General features: G+C 24.8%; 10 protein-coding genes across 10 annotated transcripts; 5 read left to right on the forward strand and 5 right to left on the reverse strand.

Annotated features, from left to right (window-relative positions):
• Positions 1-56: 56 nt before the first annotated feature.
• Positions 57-2,129, reverse strand: DICPUDRAFT_148427 (uncharacterized protein; the record flags this gene model as incomplete). The annotated part of the gene is made up of 2 exons (XM_003284597.1): positions 57-1,302; positions 1,378-2,129. 2 exons carry the CDS (start codon positions 2,127-2,129, stop codon positions 57-59), a joined length of 1,998 nt encoding a protein of 665 aa, XP_003284645.1.
• A 679-nt stretch (positions 2,130-2,808) lies between these two features.
• On the reverse strand, positions 2,809-6,246 carry DICPUDRAFT_148428 (uncharacterized protein; the record flags this gene model as incomplete). Its single annotated transcript, XM_003284598.1, has 5 exons — positions 2,809-4,797; positions 4,864-5,118; positions 5,194-5,584; positions 5,653-5,837; positions 5,923-6,246. The coding sequence occupies 5 exons, from the start codon at positions 6,244-6,246 to the stop codon at positions 2,809-2,811; spliced, it is 3,144 nt and encodes a 1,047-aa protein (XP_003284646.1).
• Positions 6,247-7,349: 1,103 nt separating this feature from the next.
• DICPUDRAFT_148429 (uncharacterized protein) lies at positions 7,350-7,595 on the forward strand (the record flags this gene model as incomplete). The annotated part of the gene is made up of 2 exons (XM_003284573.1): positions 7,350-7,362; positions 7,432-7,595. 2 exons carry the CDS (start codon positions 7,350-7,352, stop codon positions 7,593-7,595), a joined length of 177 nt encoding a protein of 58 aa, XP_003284621.1.
• Positions 7,596-7,926: 331 nt separating this feature from the next.
• Positions 7,927-8,887, reverse strand: DICPUDRAFT_75594 (uncharacterized protein; the record flags this gene model as incomplete). The annotated part of the gene is made up of 5 exons (XM_003284599.1): positions 7,927-8,063; positions 8,316-8,408; positions 8,456-8,493; positions 8,564-8,790; positions 8,864-8,887. The coding sequence occupies 5 exons, from the start codon at positions 8,885-8,887 to the stop codon at positions 7,927-7,929; spliced, it is 519 nt and encodes a 172-aa protein (XP_003284647.1).
• Positions 8,888-10,493: 1,606 nt separating this feature from the next.
• On the forward strand, positions 10,494-11,783 carry DICPUDRAFT_75595 (uncharacterized protein; the record flags this gene model as incomplete). Its single annotated transcript, XM_003284574.1, has 3 exons — positions 10,494-11,011; positions 11,091-11,220; positions 11,286-11,783. The coding sequence occupies 3 exons, from the start codon at positions 10,494-10,496 to the stop codon at positions 11,781-11,783; spliced, it is 1,146 nt and encodes a 381-aa protein (XP_003284622.1).
• Positions 11,784-12,094: 311 nt separating this feature from the next.
• On the reverse strand, positions 12,095-14,710 carry DICPUDRAFT_75596 (uncharacterized protein; the record flags this gene model as incomplete). Its single annotated transcript, XM_003284600.1, has 1 exon — positions 12,095-14,710. The coding sequence occupies one exon, from the start codon at positions 14,708-14,710 to the stop codon at positions 12,095-12,097; it is 2,616 nt and encodes an 871-aa protein (XP_003284648.1).
• A 930-nt stretch (positions 14,711-15,640) lies between these two features.
• On the forward strand, positions 15,641-16,389 carry DICPUDRAFT_75597 (uncharacterized protein; the record flags this gene model as incomplete). The annotated part of the gene is made up of 2 exons (XM_003284575.1): positions 15,641-16,070; positions 16,145-16,389. The coding sequence occupies 2 exons, from the start codon at positions 15,641-15,643 to the stop codon at positions 16,387-16,389; spliced, it is 675 nt and encodes a 224-aa protein (XP_003284623.1).
• Positions 16,390-16,814: 425 nt separating this feature from the next.
• On the forward strand, positions 16,815-19,111 carry DICPUDRAFT_148435 (uncharacterized protein; the record flags this gene model as incomplete). The annotated part of the gene is made up of 2 exons (XM_003284576.1): positions 16,815-16,911; positions 17,706-19,111. The coding sequence occupies 2 exons, from the start codon at positions 16,815-16,817 to the stop codon at positions 19,109-19,111; spliced, it is 1,503 nt and encodes a 500-aa protein (XP_003284624.1).
• A 137-nt stretch (positions 19,112-19,248) lies between these two features.
• On the reverse strand, positions 19,249-19,695 carry DICPUDRAFT_148436 (uncharacterized protein; the record flags this gene model as incomplete). Its single annotated transcript, XM_003284601.1, has 2 exons — positions 19,249-19,326; positions 19,399-19,695. The coding sequence occupies 2 exons, from the start codon at positions 19,693-19,695 to the stop codon at positions 19,249-19,251; spliced, it is 375 nt and encodes a 124-aa protein (XP_003284649.1).
• A 552-nt stretch (positions 19,696-20,247) lies between these two features.
• Positions 20,248-21,274, forward strand: DICPUDRAFT_75600 (uncharacterized protein; the record flags this gene model as incomplete). The annotated part of the gene is made up of 2 exons (XM_003284577.1): positions 20,248-20,259; positions 20,720-21,274. The coding sequence occupies 2 exons, from the start codon at positions 20,248-20,250 to the stop codon at positions 21,272-21,274; spliced, it is 567 nt and encodes a 188-aa protein (XP_003284625.1).
• Positions 21,275-21,590: the final 316 nt, after the last annotated feature.

Here is a 21,590-nt window from a genome sequence, read left to right on the forward strand (position 1 = left end):
TAAATATTTAAAAAAAAAAAAAATATTTATTTTTATTATTACTATTTATAATTAAATTAATCAAATATGTATGGTACATTAATTTCGGAAGGTGGACAAGCATTACCAAGATTACCAATTTCACGTAATTTCCTTACCATTGTAATAATTGAGTTAAAAGTTAAAACATTGCCATCCAAAGGAACAGAAATTTTATAGCCTAATGGGTATTCTTGCGATGCAGCGACATAATCACGAGAAACACGTTTATGAACAGGTTTTGAGTTTTTGTTTTTTGAGATTGTAAAAGGTGTGTTTACTGGATCGTTACTGCTGAGACGAATTAAAAATGTTCCGTCACTTCTACCACGTAATCTCTTTTCAGAGGTATCTCTTGTGATATCGTGGAACCACTGTTGATCTAATAATCCAATCATTTCGTTGATAATGGATGGGCCTACTTTTTCGTCAAAAAAGTTTCCAAACCATTTGTTCATCATGTCAAACTTCTCGATAGAGATATTTTCATCTAGAGAGGTATTGCAAAAATATTTTTTGAGGGCTCTTAATGGTGCTAATTGAACCGAGGTAGCATGAGAGAGTTTTGTGACAAATTCGCTCCATTTAACGGTATCTGGTTCACTCTTTGTTAAATTATTCTTCCAAAATCTAGCTGCAGCTTCGTTCGAGATGGCTACATCAACAAGAACATCTTCCATTCTTTGGGTGATTTCATTAAATGATGGTCTTTTATTTGGGTCATGATCCCAGCATCTACTGATTAGTGATTTTAGAGAGACTGGATATTCAGATGGAATAATTGGACGAATTTTTTTATTACAAATTGCATCATAAAATGGATCGATTTCAGAGTATTCTGGGAAAAGTTCTTCGCATGTTGCCATTTCATAAAGAATTAAACCAAAACTATAAACATCTGCTTTTTCATTAAATTCTTGTTTCATCATAACTTCTGGTGCCATATATAATGCTGTACCTTTTGGACCTTTTTGATCTGAAAGTGTTGTACCTGTTTTAATAACCTGACTGAAACCAAAATCACCAATCTTTACAGTTTTATCTTTGCTAATCATTAAATTTGCAAGTTTTAAATCTCTGTGAATAACATTACAAATACCATGAAGCCAATTAATACCTAGAGATGCATCTAAACACATTTTCATTCTTTGATAAAATGGTGGTGGATTATCTGAGTGAATATATTTCTCTAAATCTGTTTGCATTAATTCCGAAACAATCATAACTTTTCCTGGTTTTGTGCATGCACCTAAAAATAATACAACATTTGGATGAAAAATATTTCTATAATAATAAAAATAAAAGTGTTAATAAACTGTTTTATGGTGTTGTTAATGAGTAGCGGTGGTATTTGCTTACCTCATAATATCGACTTCATTTTTAAATGATTTTAATTCAGATTCACTTAAAGTTTGTTTCTTTGGTACTTTTACAGCAACTTTTTTTCCTCTACATGTAGCTTTATATACTTTACCATATGCACCACCACCTAATAAATCTGTTCTGGAATCAAATTTAATTTCTTCTGGAGGAATTTCAGGTGGACCTGAATGACGATGGCTTGAGCTTCTCTTTTTAACTTCCATATTGGAAATTGCTTGTTGAACAACTTGTTGATTTCTTGAAATTGCTTGCTTTTGTTCATCTGTTAATTCTGAATTTTGTTGAACTTGATGTTGTGGTTGTACTTGTTGTTGTACCTGTTGTTGTTCCTTTTGTTGTTGTTGTTGGTGGTTGTTGTCGACTAAAATCTCGGCGGTAACATTTGTTTTATTATTTCCATCAATAACTATACCAGATTGTGGTTGGTGAGATGAAATTTCATTACCAGCATTATTTGAAATGAACATTGGTGATGGTGGTGAATTTTCTGATAAATTTAAAACATCGTTGAATGTGCTCTCTATAGTTTTCATCTTTTCTTCAATTGATTCGATAATTTCAAAATTTACTGAAACAAAATTATTATTATTGGTGCCATTTATTTGTTGTTGTTTTTGATCACTTAATACATTTAAAATTTGTTTTAATTGTGTATAGTAACCAATTAATTGTTCTTTATCATCGGGTAAATCATTTTCTATATATCTTTTAATTAAATTTAAATCCATTTTATTATTATTATTCATTTATTATTTATTATTTTTTTTTTTTTTTATGTATATTGTCAATTATATCTGTGTTGATATTTGTTTATTTATTTGTATATCTGTGTGTATTTTTTGGGTGTGTGGTAAGTAACCTTTAATTTTTATGTTTTTTTTTTTTTTTTGATTACAGAAAGAAAAAAAAAAGAAACTTTAAAATTTTTAAAAAAAAAATAAAAAATATTTTTGAAAAAATTAAAAAAAAAAAACTTATTTTTTTTTGGTAATCATATAATGGTGTGTGGGTGTGTTTAATAAACCATCATTCTTTTTATATTCTTTTAATCTATTTTTAATTTTTATTATTTTTTTTTTTTTTATTATTTTTTTTTTTTTGCAACAAACGACAAATTTATTTTATAACAAAATTATTATTTTTTTATTTTTATTTAATTAAAAATTAATAATTTCATATGATTCCACAATTCAATTGAAACTTGATAATGAATCTAGTATAAAAATGATACTTACATTGAGGGAGTAAATATGAAACAATAGGAACCATTGGTTAAAAACCTAAAACCAATCATGATATTAATTATTTCTATATATGTATAATATTAATAAAGGTTAAACTCGAAATTTTTTTTAGGTTTACAATATGATGAATGATTTTGATTGAAAAAAAAAAAATTTATTTTATTTATTTGTAATAGGTTTCTGGATTAATGAGTATAGCATTTTCGTGACGTTTTAGGAATTGTTCGACTTTGTTACTATCTGAGGTGTATAATATAGTTGCTTGGGAGTCGTCAAATAATGGTTCTATATATTTCTTTATTGCATTCTTGATATCTTGTTCAGTTACATTGAAAAAGAGTTTAAAGAAATCGTGATAAGTGTGAGAAACCCAACCTCTTAATTGATTAAAGAAGGCAAAGTTTAAACATGAGGCAATATTTTTTTCTTTTTGAGCAATTTCAAAAATAGATGAGCTTATAGCGCCTGAAAACAAAATTGGATCTAATGGTTGTTCAAGTGTTTTTTTAATGATTTCTCTGCCAACTTCTAATACCTTTTCTGGATTTGAGACTCTAAATGAATCAAAGTTATAGAAACCACCGTCTGGATTGTCAGATAAATCATAGGAGTACAAATAACCAGCACCACGTAATTCACGCCAGAAACTACCTTCTAATTGTTTTAAATAGGCATTTGCTAAATACATTGAGCAATATTCATGGCTGATGATGTTGTCATAGGTAAAGCCGTTTTCAATTAGACGGAAGAGGTTTGATGAACCATTACCTGGGGTGACTACTGCCATAATTTTACCTTTGCTTTCTTTGATGGATTCTCTATCTAATACATCGTATTGGAATGCTGGTTTGGAGAATTCAGCAGTAGTTGGGTTGTTTGGATCTTTATATAGGTATGAGAATTCTTTAATCCATGGGTCTTTTGGATTTGGTAAATCTAAAATATCACCACCAACTGAAATAAATATTTCTTCTGGACGCTTTGAAAAGTATTCTTTGATTTGGTTTAATCTATCGATTAATGATAAAACGTCTTGGGTAATTTCAATTGGTTTGGCTTTTTCTTCTTCTTTTTCTTCCTCTTCTTCTTCTTTGTCGTCATTTTCATCGTCACCACCTAAAATTTGAATAATATTTTGTAAAATATTGGTTTGTTTTTGGTAATTTAAATGGACAACATTTGATTTTTTCTTATCGAACAAAATGTAATTGTTTAATGCATTTAACACTTTTGTACCATTTTCTTTACGATGTGGGATTTCATCAAGCATCTTCTTTACAACGATTTTAATTCTTTCTGGTTCAATAACAAGACCATCGATAAGTAATTTTATGAGGTTGATGGTATCGTTATAATGTTTTTTTTCGATATTGCAAACGATAAAACAGAGTTGAGAGAATGCCTTTTGTTCAAAGGAGCTTGAATTACCGAGTAAAGTAATAAAGTCGATGGTATGTTTGAGAATTAACTTGTCGACTTGTTCATAGGTTACTAATGTGCCATCATCCCTCTTTGCAGATGACATTGTTAATAACTCTAAATATACTCCTATGAGATCTCTGAGGTCATCATCTGGGAAGTTTTGGGTGTTGAGGCCTACTCTAATATTGATGAAGGATGATTCGATATGATTGAAAAGACTGCTAAATGGTAATGGTTTTGGATTGGATTTGCTTAAATGGTTTAATAACTCCTCTTCTTTTTTATTTCCAACGTGGACAACTTTATCATCTCTTACTGATGATATTGGTAAGAATGAAATTGAATCTGGTGATGGAAGTTTAATCTTGTCAAAGAGTTCTTTTGGAATTGATTTTTCATTAAATTCTTTTGCAGCATTTAATTTTTCGTCTAATTCTTTTAATTGTTCTGGTGTAAAGCTCTTGAATTGCTCTTCAAGTCTTTTAGTCTCTTCGCTAGTTAAACGTTTTGACTCTTCAATAGATGGCATACCTAAAATTTCTGAGCATGGTTGGTCTAGGAATAAAGTCTTGATTAAATCTAACCAAAAGGCTTCATCTTTTACAATTAACTTATCAAAAATTTCTACAAATTCCATTTGATCTTCTAAATTATTATTACCATATAAAATATCACCAATAATAATTTCAGAGATAATTTTACTTGGTTTTTTTTCAAATTGTAACTTGATCTATTTAAAAAATAAAAAAGTTAATAAATAATTTAAAATAAATAAAAATAAAAATAAAATACTTACATTTAATTTATTTTGTAAAATAGAATCTCTAATTCTTTCAACATCAAACTTTTTGTTATCCACTATATCTTTAAGAACTGAAAGAAATTTCTCTTTAATCTGGTCAATTCTCTTTAAATCACAATTTTGGAACCAAATACTATAAAATTTAGTTGAGAATTTGTGTGGAACATAACCAACATCTGTTGCATATGATTCTTCAATATCGATCATAGTTGAGTAAAGAGGTGAGGTTGGACCATTAGATAAATATTCCTAAAGAAAATAATAATTACAATATTAAAATTTAAGAATGAATGAAAGTTTTAAATATTAAAACAAAATAATTACCATTAAAATTATTATAGCGTCACATCTATCAAATTCATCGAATTTTGGACCTTTGAATGTTAAGACACATTCACCAGTTGATTCTTCTTCTGCTGGGAATAAAATTGTTTTTGTTATATCTTTTGAAAAGATATCAAGTTTTGATGTCCATGGTCTTTCCATTGGTTTTAATTCCCCTTTTGAAATGGATTTTTGTACGATTGGTTCGATTGATTTGAAAATATCATCGATATTGACATCACCAGCGATTACTAGTGATACATTATCTGGTCTATAGTATGACTTGTGGAAATCACGAATGGTTTCAACTTTTAAGTTACGGATATCTTTCATTAAACCTCCAGTTTCTGATTTATATCCAGATGGGGATGTAAAGAGATCTTCTCCAATTCTGTAAAAATTTAAAAAAAATTAATAAATAATACTATTATGGTTATATTAAAATTACTAATAACATACGATGAATATATTTTTGATATTCTTTTATTTTCACGTTCTTGCATTTCACAATAAACTACACCTGCATTTTCACCTTTACCATTAATATGATGGACTTCAGTAATAAATGATTCATTGGTAATAGTTGGATAAAGTATATGGTCTAAATAAATTGGTAATATTTGTAAAAAACCGTCAGAACCTGCCTGTATATGTGTAAAAATGAAATAATGTTAATATTGGTATTAAAAATATTGAAACAAATAAAATGAGCTAAAAGTATGATCTTACAGTGGTTAATTCGTATGCAGTATGGTCAGTACTAGTATATGCATTTGTACCAGAGGCAAAACATTTGTTTGAGGCTAAATCCAAGAAGCCTTTATATGGGTAGTCTTCAGAGCCCAAAAATATTAAATGTTCTAGAGTGTGTGGACAACCATCATTTGATAGGGTTTCAGTTGGTAAAACAAAGAAACCATCTGTGATTGGTAATGGAATAGTTACATTGTAGACTGTTAATTTAGTTTGCTTGTGTACATATTTTTCTAAATGAATGTTTGTATCAATTTTAATTGAATTTAACAATTCATAATTATCTTTTAATGATGACATTATAATGGGTTTTTTTTATTTTTTTGGGAAAATAAAAATAATTTAATTTAATAAAAAAAAATAAAAAAAATGAAAAAAATGAAAAAAACAAAATTTAAAAAAAATTAATTAAAAAAAAACAAACATAGAAGTTCAAAAAAAAAAAAAAAAAAACAATATTTAATAACAACATATTTTATTTATTATTTTTTTAATTGATTGGGATTTGCTGAGATTTTTTTATTTGAAAAGAAAGTTTTAAGTTTTAATTTTTTTTTTTGGAGAGTGGTTAAGTTAACAAATATTTATTTGTGGGGTAGTGTGTGCATGAACTGTTTGATTTATTTTTTGTAATTTTTTTTTTTTATAAATATTTTTTATTATAACACTTGCTCATTACATATTAAAATTTAATTATAAATTTAATTTTTGTTTTTGTTATGGTGATTATTTGTTTTGAACCCCAGATCAAATTTTTTTGATTTGATAAGATAAAATTAAATAATAAAAAAAATTTATTGTAATAACCTATACAAACCCATATATATAAATTTATTTATATTCCTAGGTAGCATAATATAAAAAGAAGGTGTTACTCCAATAATTAAAAGATAAAAAAAGATTAAAAATAGAGATAGAATTGAATTAATTAACAACAGCGCCACACCTCCACCACCTTTTTTATATTATAAATTATAGGGTACTACATATAATATCAAAATTTTTTATTATGTGATATTATATGTTTTTATTGATTTGGAAATTATTCCTATAATTTTAAAAAATACAACATAAAAATAAAAAACCGAACAAATCATTTTGAATTTTAAAATAAAATTAAAAAAATGTTTGAACCAAACTGGCCATCCTAAGAGATTAATATAATTAAAATCAAACAACACCAATTCACAACATTTCAAATTAATTTTATATATTTATATTTTAATTAATAAAAAAAAAAAAATATTTAAAGGTTTGCAAATTTTATTTTTTTTCAATTACAAAATAAAAACATAATTACTAAATAACTTTGTATACTAGTTTTAATTTTTATTATTTATTATTTATTATTTATTACCTTTGTATTTTTAAAATTAAATATTTATCCGAACAATATTTATAAAATGTCATTATTAAGTATGTTCAAAAATATTTTTGTTTATTTATTATTTACCCAGATTACTAATGTTATTATTAACTATATAGAATCATTAACTTCATTTACTATCAACAACATTACTAATTCACAATCGATTGTTGAATTAAATAATTCAAATGTCCAAAATAATAAATTCGAGAATTCCTTAACTCAATCTAAATTAAACCATTATAATAATGTCCATCTTTTCGGCTTTAGAATTAATAATTAATTTTCAAACCCAAATGTATTTCTTATAAAACCCCGTGTACTATAAAAACAATCCTATTTATTTCTCTTGTATTATAAACTAAAAAATAAAAAATAGTTTTTAAAAAACTGAAAAAAAAAAAAATTTATAAAAAGAATTTATCTTTATTTTAATTAAAAATAATTAAAAATAAATAAAATAAAGGCATCATTTATTAAAATAATGAAATCTGGGTATTGACGCACAACTATATAATTGGACATAACGGATTTACTGAAATCTAAAACATGTGTCAAGTAAGTTGTTTACGTTTATTGGAAGCTGCCGAATAGAAAACCACTAAATTTTTCCTTTATCTAAAACCATTCAATAATACCATAGTTGCTTGGCCAGAACAATGTCTGATATTGATCGAATGGTTGATTAGAATGAAAAATTCATTATCTATTATCTCTATTTTATTTTTATTATCTATATGATCACTAAGATCTATACTATTAAAATATTCTAATTATAGTTTTATTATTGTCTAAAATAATAAAAAAATGGTTGTTGTGGTTGTTGTGATTTTTTTTGGTTTTTGTGGTGGTTGTTGTTGGTGGTTGTGGTGTTGGTTGCTGTTTTTATGGTGGTTGGTGTTGATGTTGATGTTGGTCTCTGTTATAAAAATCTAAAAAAATAGTTAGACACTACATTACTACAGATATAATATTTAAATAATTAATACTATCTTATACCTACTTTTTTTCTTAAAAATTTCATAATTCTCCAAAAGTTTTTTAGTGTGTTCATAATCGGTCACACGTTTTCTTTCTTCGAATAATTGATCGAGACCTGAATAATACTTTTTTAATTTTTTTCATCCATATTTATTAATTTACCATATGTAAATCTATATATTTTAGCAAAAGTATAGATTCTATAATTATAATATAAATGTTAATATCTATAATAAATTAAAAAATATATATTAATAATGAATAACTTACACAATTGAAATTAATAAAGAGTAGACAAAACACATTGCCTTTTCAGACAAAGTGTCGGATGAAAAAAATATGTTGTATAAAGAAAATACTAAAATAAATTCTATAATAATAAAATAAAAAATAATTTTTTTATAATTATTATCAAGATGAGTTTTAGAGCTATTAATTTTGGACTCCATATTAGCAATTCTGGACTCCATAGCTAAAACTTGATTTTCAAAAATTTCCTAAATACAAATAAAGCTATAATTAATATTTATATTTTTTTTATAATGTGTGTTATATAAGAGAGATAATTACCTTTTTTGAAAAAAAATTGCCCATTTTTTTTTATTTACCTATAAATTGAGTAGGGTAAAATGGGAATAATAAAATATAAAATATTTAAATATATATATATAAATTAAAATATGATTATGTAAAATATAACTATAATGAGGCTGAAAAATTAAGCTTGACTAATTACAATGGACTTTTGATTGCAAGCTTGAATTTAAAAAAAAATAAATTGAAAAAAAAATTAATTTATATAGAGCAAAAAACTTGATTTTGAAAAAATAATAAAAAAAAAAATTTAATTAATAATAATAAAAAGTATAATTATTTCCTTTTGTAAATGTAATAGATCAGATCCAAACTCGGTATTCCCTTTTTTGTACATTCTTTTAAATTATTAATCTGTAGCTATCATAAAAGTAGTGATCATCCATTTATTTTTTAAACACATCACCCTAATAAAAAAATAATTTAATTAAAAAATATTAAAAAAAATTAAAAAAATTAAATTATAACCCCACCACACACTTTTTTATTATTATTATAAAAAGTAGATAATATGTTTGGGAAATGAATTAATTTTTATTTTTTTTAATTAAATAAAAATGAAAATTACCAATTTTAGAACCCATTGCAATCTGAATTATTCAAAAAAAAATGATGATGCCAACTGTTCAATTAAAACAAAAAAAAATTTTAATAGTATTTTTAATTTTTTTTAATTAAAAAAATTAATAAAAAAAAAAATTAATAATCATACGAAAAATTTGATTAAAAAAATATTAAATATTTTTTTAATTTATTTGATTATTTATTTATTTATTTTAAATAAATAACTTTAAAGTCATTGAGTTGAGAAATTTCTTTTCATTTTTTTTTTATAATTTTAATTTTTATAATTTTAATTTTTTATTTTTATTTTAATTTTAATTTTTATTTTCATTATTCGAAAGACTGAGATTAATTAATGTGATATTTTGATCTAGAAACTTACCATCAGAAATAGATTGATCATTGAAACGAGATATACATGAGGCTTTACCATGCTCAGAGACTTGTTTATTTGCCTAGTGAATGATATCAGTTTCGATGATAAATGGTTGATCATTTTGCATTTAAGAGTGAAATGTAGTGGTATTTGCAAGCTTGCCATAAAAAATTATAATGTTAATTTACGATTACTTTCATGAATATTTTGCAACCAATACCAATTAATGTGAAACGAAGCTTTTTTTTAATTGAATGTACAATAGTTGCAATTTTCTAAAACCATATAGGAATTTGATGGGATCATATTGACATCGTTCCAATTAATTGAACCTGGTTCAATCTTATCGAGTATTTAAAGTATGACCAACCCATCTTGAAGATCTTGTAAATTATTTACATATGTTTTAATTATCCACATTCATTTCTTGCACTTAATTAAAGATGTTGATTTAATAATTTTTTTTTAAATAAAATATATTTCTTTGTAAAAAGTAATTATTATATTATTATATTATTTTAATTTGATTATTTCTTTGTTATCAACTAAATTTCTTAATTTTCTATTTTGGTACACTTTTTGTAAAAAAAAAAAAATTTCTTTTTTTTTTTTAATTTTATTTGATTTATTTTTTTTTTTTTTTCATATTTTTAATTTAAAAAAAAAATGGAAAAAAATAAATATTTAATAATATTACTATTTTTAATTGTATCACTAATTATTTCACCCATAGTATCAGATGAAGATGATGGCGAAGAATTAGAACAAACCAAAGATTTATTTAAAAGAAATTTAATTAGAGAGCATGTTACACCCAATCAAATTTTATCAAATTATAATACATTTTATCAAAATAAAGATAAAAGATTCTTTAAGGGTAATGTTTTAGCATATATTACCCCATGGAATGGCAAGGGTTATGAAGTTTCAGCTAAGTGGACCAATAAATTTACCCATTTATCACCTGTTTGGTATCAAATTAAATTTGAAAATTCAAACTATTTGATCGAAGGTGATCACAATATTAAAAAAGATTGGATGGAAACTATTAGAGAAAATTCAAATAAAAAAACTAAAATTGTTCCTAGATTTGCACTTGATGGTGATCAATGGTCAAAATCAAATAATTTAGGGAAAACTTTATCAGATAGTAGTTTCATAAATTCATTATTAAAAGTTGTAAAGTAAGTTAACTTTTAAAATTTAATACTATTATTTTTTTACTCAGTTTACTAATATTACTCATTTTAATATTTAAATTAGAGATAATAATTTTGATGGTTTGGTATTGGAAGGTTTTTCACATATTACCAGAGAGCCTAGAGACCAATTTTTTATTAAGCTTTCACAAGCATTCCACAAAAATAATAAAGAAATATTTATTGTTATATCGGTAAGTTTATTTAATGAATAGTATTTTTTATAGATTTATACTTATTTTTTTTAATTACTATTTAGCCAATAAGACAAAAGGGTCATGATTCAGGATTTAATAGAAAAGATTTCGATAAATTATCAAAATATGTAGATGGATTTTCACTAATGACTTATGACTTTGCACCACAATCTACATTAAACTCACCTTTAGTTTGGTGTAAAGAAAATTTAGAAGAGTTTTTAGGTACCAATCCCGACAGTGTAGATAAAGAAAAATCAAAAAAGTTATATTTGGGCTTACCATTTTATGGATATAAAGTAGAAAATGGTAAAATGGATGCAGTTGTTGGATCACAATTTATAGATATTTTAAAAGAAAATAAAAAAAGAAAATTTAGATGGGTTGAAAATGCAAATGAACATCAATTTACTTTTAAAGTTAATGGTTTCGATGTAACTTTAACATATCCAACTCTGTTATTCCTTCAACAAAGATTAGAGCTATCATCAAAATATGGAGCTTCCATTTCGATTTGGGAAATTGGTCAAGGTTTAGATTATTTTGTTGATCTATTATAAAAAATAAATAAATAAATAAATAAAATAAAAAAATAAAAAAATAAAAAAATAAAAAAATTGTAATATAATATGTTTCTTTATTTACAATTGTATTTTAAAATTATCTTATATTATAAGTAAAATATTTTGAGTGATTGAATTTTAAAAAAGCTTCTATTTCTTTAAAGTCGTTGAAATAATTGGGTGATAAATATTTAACATTATTTACTAAATCTTCTGATTCTCTATTGAACTTTGGAAAAAATTATTTAGTGCTATGTAACTATGTAACTATGTAAATTGTATATTATATATTATATATCTTTTAATTATTAAACCATTGAAATTCCTTTATCTGATAAAAATATAAATATATCTTCCAAATGATTTTTGGTAAAATAATATGGTGATATTTTCATTATTTTTTTTATGTATTTTTGAAATGAGTTTGGGATTGAGGCTTCATTTCGTATTAGATGCATATAATATTTGAGGAAATAGTCTAAAAAGTTATTTAGTGAGACGAAATCTATAAAAGCGGGATCGAATTTCGATGGAAAAATATTAATTATTACATTAATTACTGGGACTATATTAAGAGAATATATGTGTGCTAATTTTGATAGATATTTTGATTGAAGTGATTTACATGATTCACTTGGAAGATGCTTCAAAATAGTTTTATAAAAAAATACTATTGTGATATTTAAATTTGATGGTCCCATATTGCAAATATCTTTTAGAGCCATAGTCTCGAGTAGTTCTATTTGGACTGATTTAAAGTAATTTGCTTGCTCGTCAAAATTGTAATTAATTGGAATACGGTAAAATTTTTCGACTTCGGCAAAATATGGGTTTTTGATATCTTTATATTTAGAAATGGAATCTGTAAAGAAACTCATATTTTTGGTCTCTTGGATCAAATGATTGATATTATCTTTATATATTGTTTCTATGAATGCTGGGTAAACTTTGTATAAGGTTGGTAAAAAAATTTTGATATTTACAATGTTACTTTTAATTTTATTTGGACCTTGTAATTCTATCATTGGAACGAAAAACTGTTGATTATGCAAAATAAACTCTTTTATATATGACTTGCTAACCAAACTATTTGAAAATTCATAACCCTTTATAATAAATTCGAAAATGTCACCAATCGTCGTTTTCTTTATATATGGTACAAATAGGTCTTCGCTGTGAGGAATTGAACAGACTAATGTTGAAAATATTTCTCTATTTGATTTTTTTTTATCTTTTAAAATTTTGAAACCATTTAGAAAATTTGTAAAGTTTGCCATATATACTGTTGGTGAAGCTTTAACAAAGCTGACCATGTTTTCGAGGTAATGCTCCGATATAGATGCCATATGATTTATAAAATCATTTTCATAAGCGCTTATTTGCTCCCATAATTGATCTTTTGGGAAATAATTTAATAGCACCGTAAGATTCTCCAAAATTTCATCTCTTAATTGTTGCGACGATATTGATATCTTGACAATAATACATATCTCTTCTTTTATAAAATATTCTGAATTCATTTGTAAATTTAAAAAAAAGCCTACAAATTTACAATTTGGTAAAACCAATCTAATAGCAGATCTTTTTAATTCTTTTCCTTTGCTTGGTAAATATTTGTCAATAGCATATTCGATTGTCTTGTCAAGGTAAGGAGCCGCCACATATCGATCATCATGAAAATATACTTGATTTATAAATGCTGCTGCCTCTTCGGTATCTGTTGGAATATTATTATTATTATCTGATTCTAAATGGTACAATATTAACTTTGGTATTTCATCAAAGGGAAATTTGCTGAAAAAAATTTCTTGCTTCCCAAACACCAATACAGGGTAAAACGAATCTTTAATATTTTTATTTGTTACAATTGCTTCTTCCTCTATTTCTAGACTTAAATTTAGTTCCTCTTTTTTCTCTTTAATAAAAGCACTTAAAAAACCCTTAGACTTAATGAGGCATAGTCTTGCTAGATATGTTGATGCTGCACATAATTTTTCAATTGATAGTAACTTGGTTAACACTAATTTATCTTGACCTTCAAAATCCTCAAATGATTTATAGCTTTGATTTAATATATATACAAATTTATTATTTATCTTGAAAAAATTTTGAAGCTGTACATATAAATTATCTTGTTGAGTTATAGGAATCAATTCGATTTTATTTTTTTTTGCTGGAATAATAGAACTTGGGCTAGAGCTTGGCAACCTTTTACCTGAATCTTTAATTAGATTATAAACAAGACATAGTCGGACCCCGCTCTCGATCGGTTTGATTTCATACTCGCAGTCATTTAAAAAAGCAGTGTAATAAATATTTGACGGTTCATAATTTTCTAAATCTATCATTGCCTCATCATCACCACATTTGACTATCAATTCACCACCTTGATGGAAACTAGGCAATACCAAAATTAAAGTACCAATAATATTTGTTTTTTTATTTTCTTGAGATGAAACTTTTGTATGTGATAAAGAGCCTCCTTTGTTGAAAACCATAAATTTATCCAATTTCGTGCTGATCTTTTCTTCTTCAATTCCCATTCTTTCTTTACAGTTGTTTATTATTGACTCTAGTATTGCTGACCACGGTTTACTTTCAAAACCTACTTTATCTAGTGGTAATTCCCATATGTTGATTTGATTTTTTTCAGTTGAAACTTCATACTTTGATACCAACTCTTTTAGTTTATGAACTTTAAATGGAAACTCAAGATACCCAAATTCTTTTACTGATATTATGATTTCAACTTGACCTGTATCGCCTCTACAGAAATAACTTTTGTATTTGTTGCAATTAATAATAGTTTCTTCTTTTTCTTTTTCCTCTTCTTCCTTCTCTATCTCTGTATTCTCCTCAATTAATAATGTATATAATTGTTTTATGATTTGAGAATTATTATTATTATTATTATTATTATTCATTATTACTATTTACTATTATTAAATATTATTATTAATAACTAAATTGTTTTGTATATTTCGTTTTCATTGTTATGAAAATATTAAAAAAAACTAAAAAAAATTTTAAAAAATAAAAATTAAAAAAATAAAAAAAAAAATAAAATAAATTTGTGTTTATTTAATTAAAAAATAATTTTAAAAATGAAATAAAATTAAAAAAAAAAAAAATTTTACTTGGGTTTCTAAAAACTAAGTAATTTATCATTGCATTAGCAGGTAATTAATCAAGGTCGGTGAATTTAAAACAGGTAGTATTGTTATTAGAGACATCGATTTTAAATATGAATCGATTTACCAAAGAATAAGGGCGGAGAAAAACTTTGTTTCATCACGTGTGATGTACCAAATAGAGGTTCCAGATATTATTAAAGCAGCCAAAGCCCATCAAAACAAGTATTTAGCATATACCAGTCTAGTTAGAGCAACTGAAGATGATTCATCACCAGTATATTTCTTTCAAAAGTACCATATTGATTTCAAAACCTCCATAATTTTAGCAGTTAAAGTTTAACCAATCCGTAAAATTTTTTTTTTTTTTTTTTTTAAAATTTTAAAAAATAGTTCATTTACATGATATTCAACTGAACCAAAATACAAAAAACAAAAAACAAACGTAAAAGGTGCATATTTTTTATTTGAATATTTATATATATATAATTTTTATTAACATTGCCTGTATTTTAATTTAGATGTTTTAATAACAATACACCACAGCGAAAAAGAAAACAGCACTATTTTCCACGAAATAAACATTAATAACAATAAATTCACTAAATGGATCGAAAAATTCCATATAAATACCATTATAAATTTAATCAGGGAAAGATCAACCAAAACACCAAAAAACTCTTTAAAGAAATGAAAAAATCTCATCTTTTTTTTTTGATGATAATGGTATCGATTGGAAATCAAACTGGTCCCAAAAAATATAAACTTGATACTATTACAAATATAGAAGTTAAAGAATTCTTCAATAACAAGGAAATAGAATCTTTTAAAACTTTTTACGAAGATGTTCAATACATACCCAAAGAAATATACGGAAACTCTTTTTTTTTAGTCAAAAACAAAAAAAATGATATAAGTTTTATGAAAAAAAATATATTTCCAACCAAATATAAGGATCAAGGTCCAAGTTTTAGTTTACCAACAGGTTGTCACGCCAATAAGAATGAACAATCAGTCAGGAATAAAATTATAGATCATGTTTTTGAACAATATTTCAACGATTTTTTTGAAAAAGTATTGGCATCAACAAATGACTATTTAAATTATCGTAAAAAATTGGCTAGTTTAAAAGAAGTCGAAGCTCCATGGTTTTGTAACATACTGATTTTACGATAACAGAACTCAAAAACTATTTTTCTATTTTTATATTTGCTGGTTTAAATAGAGTAACAAATATTTCATCATTTTGGAAAAAACCAGATAGCCTTATTGGTTTTTCATTTTATAATCCCACCATTTCAGGTCTTATGTCCTTTGCTAAATATAAAATAATTCATAGATGTGTTCACTTTGAAGGTTTTGGTACAGATGATAGACCAACTGATTTAGGTTTTATCTATGAATATGTCAATAAATTAATCAAGAACTTGTACCAACCAGGTGAATTTTCTTTTGATGATGAATATATTTAAATGGTCTAGTAAAGGAGGATTAAAAAAGAGAATACCAGGAAAAGCAGATAGAGTTGGCAATATATTATGGAAACTGGCTGATTCAAATAATTATATCTATCATTTTGAAATCGAACATTTGGTAGATAAAATAAAAAAGAAGGAGAAAATTAGTACACCTATTGGAGAAGAAATTTTAAATAGGACTGTAAAAATATTAAATGAAATTGGTTTGATCAAAAATAGACCATTCACTTGTATGATCATTGATGCTGGATTGTTAGGTAGTATACAGAATATGAAAACCAGGAAAAGCAGATAGAGTTGGCAATATATTATGGAAACTGGCTGATTCAAATAATTATATCTATCATTTTAAAATCGAACATTTGGTAGATAAAATAATTGTTATCAAAAAACATTTAAAAATTTATAATGGTATTTATATGGAATTTGAAATTTTCGATCCATTCAGCGAATTTATTGTTATTAATGCTTATTTCGTGGAAAATAGTGCTGTTTTCTTTTTCGCTGTGGTGTATTGTTATTAAAACATCTAAATTAAAATACAAGCAATGTTAATAAATATTATATATATTCAATATATAAATATTCAAATAAAAAATATGCACCTTTTACGTGTTTTTTGTATTTTGGTTCAGTTGAATATAAAGTAAATGAACTATTACCGTTGTTGGTATTATTGTTATTTGTATTCATTTTTTTTTAAAAATTGCATAATATTTTAAGGGTTAAAGATAAATTTTAGTTAAAAAATAAAAAATTACAATTAATTATTTATTGATTTAATAAAGGAAAATAAATATAAACCTATATATATTTTAAATTATTAAATCATATTTATTAAATGAATTACTTTTTATTTTTCTTTTTTTTTTTAAAATATAACACCACATAATTATTGTGATATCTACCTTTGATAAAATTCACACTACTCAACAGGGTGCTGTAATCAGTCTGGTGTTATAATGAAAGACTTTGGGTATAGCAAATGCACCCAACGACTAATGAGATAACACGTCGAAACTTAATTATAAAAAAAAAGAAATTTTTTTATAAATATTTCAAAAATTATCAAGTATTATGGTAGACGTTTTTCGTTTTTTTTTTTTTTTTTTTTCTAAAAAATAAGCAATTTTAATATTAATTTTTTTTTTAGATTTTTTTATTTTTTTTTTTTTGTAAAAAAATCTAAAAAAAAAAAAAAAAATTTTAAAATTGTATATTAAATTTTTTTATTTTATTTTATTTATTTGGTTTCATTAAAAAAAAAGATCAAAATAATATTTATGATATGAATGATATAATAAAAGTAGTAGTAGTACCAAAAATCATACAAATAGATATATTAAAAATATTAACTAAACATATTAATGGATTATATCAATTATGTGATGGAATAACGATTGATCACCCAGATTATAAAAATATAGAGGTTAAAACATATATCGATTCAAATCAATTGGTTTTAACATTATGTTTGGTGTGTAAAGATTGGTTAGATATCACTTTAAAAAATATAAATGTATCGGTCAATTTTAATAATGAAGCCCCTAAATTAAATTGTAATTTTAATAATGACAATATAAAAATTTTAAAATTAAATTATTTCGAAAAAAAACAAAGATTTTATAACTTTTCAAAGAACCCTGAAGAAAGGAAATTTATAACACTTGAAAAACTATCAAAAAAGCTTAATGAATATCAAGGTTTAGAAAAAATTATAATTAGAAATTGTATTCATTCCTATCAAATCTATAAACAAAATCTATACAATGGTAATGACATAGAGCATAGCCCAGAGGTTATACGGATGGTTAGAGAACTAAAAAATATATTAGACTCCAAAGGATATAAAAAAATAGAAATTATTTTATTTTTATTTAGAGTGGACACCTATAGTTCGTTAGAGATGATTCGGGGTTTTTATAATTCAGTGTGTCAGAATGTAATGAATATAGCAATTGTAAATAGTAGTCGAAATAATGTTAATGGTGAAGCAATTAAAATGTGGTATAAAACTATAAAGAAAATTATAGTTGTTGATGATACTATAAGATCTTGCAATGTTCCATATCGAGAATTAGTAGGCAATACAGATTATAGACAAGATATCTATGTTGGTGGAGACCAGTTTGATGGTGATGGAACAAACTATTTAGAATATATAAGGGACTTTAAAATTGAAATGAATAGTTTTTTATATAAAGAGTTAGCTTTAATTTTAAAATATTCACCAAATTTGGAAAAAATTAGTTTAAAATTATGTATTAAGAGTTTAATTTATTATTTATCAAACGAAAATGATCTGGACAGGTTAAAACTTAAACTTTGCACATGTTCTCCCATATTTGTATCAAACTCAAAATTAGAAAGATTTAATATAAACGATAAAGTGTTGTTCCAAACTTATTGGGAAGATATTTGTGCATCTTTAAAAAATCATAAGAATTTAAATCACATTACTTTAAATCATTCATGTTTCATGGCCTATATAGATAAGGTACCATCGCAATCATTTGTTTGTGAATTTATTTCAATGCTATCAAATACCCAAAGTTTAAAATCATTCTCTCTATCAGGGTTTAATAATGAACCACCACTCGAAATTTCCCAATTTAAAGACATTAATCAAGATATCGAAAAAACAGTTACACAATACTTTTTCCCAAAAGATAATAATAATAGAAGTAATAGTAATAATATCAGCTGGTTTATTTAATAATAAAAACTGTTAACAGCTTTTGTAACAAAAAAAATTTAAAATTCTTAAAAAAATAAAATAAAATAAAATTATTTTTCATTGTTTTAATTTTAAAAACATTTTATTATAGTTTTATTTTTTATGAATGAAATTATTTAAAAATCTTCATCTTCAATTTGGAACATGTTCATTTCATTTTCTTGGTTTTCATTTTGATTTAAATCGAAAAGTTCCTTAAGTTAAAAAAAAAAAATTAGTAATAGTTTAAAGATAAATAAAAATTTTTAAAATAATTAATTATTTACTCTTTCGATTAAAATTTTACAAGCATTGCTGCATGTACCGATATCATTTGAAAAGTATTCGGCAAAGGTTTTGATCATATTGTATTGTTGTGGGAAAACATATTCAAAATCATTGGCGGCATGTCTAACGGTTTCAAGACCAGCGTGGTTAATTATATTGGCAGCAGCATTTTGGCCGGTTTCAACAAGTGAGTTACAATAATTATTGCATTTTTGTTTTAAATCTAAAATACTGATAGCAGCAAAACTTGAGTTAATTAATACTATTAAAACTAATAAAGTAATTAAGAATTTCATTGTATTTGTTTATTTTTATAATTTAATAAATTTAGTTTTTAATTGAATATTGTATTATTATGGAATGAATAAAAAATTTATAAATTTAATTTATATTAAAATAAATACTAGTATTAATAACAAGAACGAAAACACAAATTAAAAGAATTGGGAAAATTATAAAATATAAAATATATAATTGTAATTTTCGATATTTTATTATTGTTTATTTTTTAAATTTTATTTTTAGAAAAAAAAATTGTGGGGTGTGTAAGGTGTAAAATGAAAGTGGGTAAAAAAAAAAGTGTGTATTATTGTGTGTATAATATAGGTGAATTTTTTACTTTTAATATTATGGGTATAGATATATGTTTTAAGATATCATAAAGTCTTTTTTTTTTTCCAACAAATAACTAATTCGGAGTTGATAAAAATAATTTTAATTTTTAAAATTTAAATTAGATAAGTTTTTATAAAAACTTTTTACAATTACACTTATAAAAAGAGATCTTTTTTGTAGCAAAATATAGGGTATTTGTAATAGTAATTCATTTATATTATTTTCTATATAAAATGTGTTGGTGTGTATGGGTTAGGAATTTAAAAAAAATTAAAATTTTTTATTTCAGTGATGTTTAAAAATCCAAAAGAAAATTAATGAATAAAGGTACTTACAGGAGATACCAATGATAGGAACAATATTCAAAAAAAAAAAAAAATTAAGAAAGTTCCACAAACCCCTTATGAAAGTGAATTTAAAAAATTAAACTCGATTTACATGTTATCATCTTTAAAGACCAGTAAAAATTTACATGAAAGTTTTATTGGTATCATTATTTGGTAATGAGCAGGCAGATTTTTTAGGTTCAAGTGAATCATAATATCTCAAAATATTTTTGATTATTGTTAAGCTGCAACTAATTATTTCTCTTTTTTTGAATGGTTAAAACCAGAAGTTTTAAAATCATTCCTATCTTATCAAATTAATAGTGTCATTTTATATTATTTATTGTAGTATTATTAAAATGTAGTATTATTAATATAGTACTTTTTTTTTTTTACTTGGTTACAACCACCACCGAAAGTGAGTGTTGTGAGATTATTTGGTAATGTGCCGGGTAGAATTACTTGGTTAAAACAATTATCGAATTTGAGTGTTGTGAGACTATTTGGTAATGTGCCAGGTAGAATTTCTTGGTTAAAACAATTACCGAATTTGAGCGTTGTGAGACTATTTGGTAATGTGCCGGGTAGAATTACTTGGTTAAAAAGACTTCCAAATGTGAGTGTTGTGAGACTATTTGGTAATGTGCCAGGTAGAATTACTCGATTAAAACCAACAACGAATGTGAGTGTTGTGAGACTATTTGGTAATGTGCCGGGTAGAATTACTTGGTTAAACAGATCACCGAATGTGAGTGTTGTGAGATTATTTGGTAATGTGCCGGGTACAATTACTTGGTTAAAACAAGAACCGAATGTGAGGTTTGTGAGACTATTTGGTAATGTACCGGGTCGAACTATTTTTTTTAAACCATCACCGAGTGTGAGTGTTGTGAGACTATTTGGTAATGTGCCAGGTGGAACTACTTGCTTATAACGACTACCGAATGTGAGTGTTGTGAGACTATTTGGTAATGTGTTGGGTGGAACTACTTGGTCAAAATCATGACCGAATGTGAGTGTTGTGAGACTATTTGGTAATCTGCCAGGTAGAATTACTTGGTTAAAATAATAACCGAATGTGAGTGTTGTGAGACTATTTGGTAATGTGTCGGGTAGAATTACTTGGTTAAAATAATGACCGAATGGAAGTGTGGGAGGACTTTTTTGGGAAATGTACCCGGGGGGAATTTACTTGGTTTAAACTAAAAATTAATTACCGGAATGTGAGGGGAGTATTTGTGATTTGGAAA

Source organism: Dictyostelium purpureum (genome assembly GCF_000190715.1).
Source record: "Dictyostelium purpureum unplaced genomic scaffold DICPUscaffold_28, whole genome shotgun sequence".
Classification (NCBI taxonomy): Eukaryota; Evosea; class Eumycetozoa; order Dictyosteliales; family Dictyosteliaceae; genus Dictyostelium; species Dictyostelium purpureum.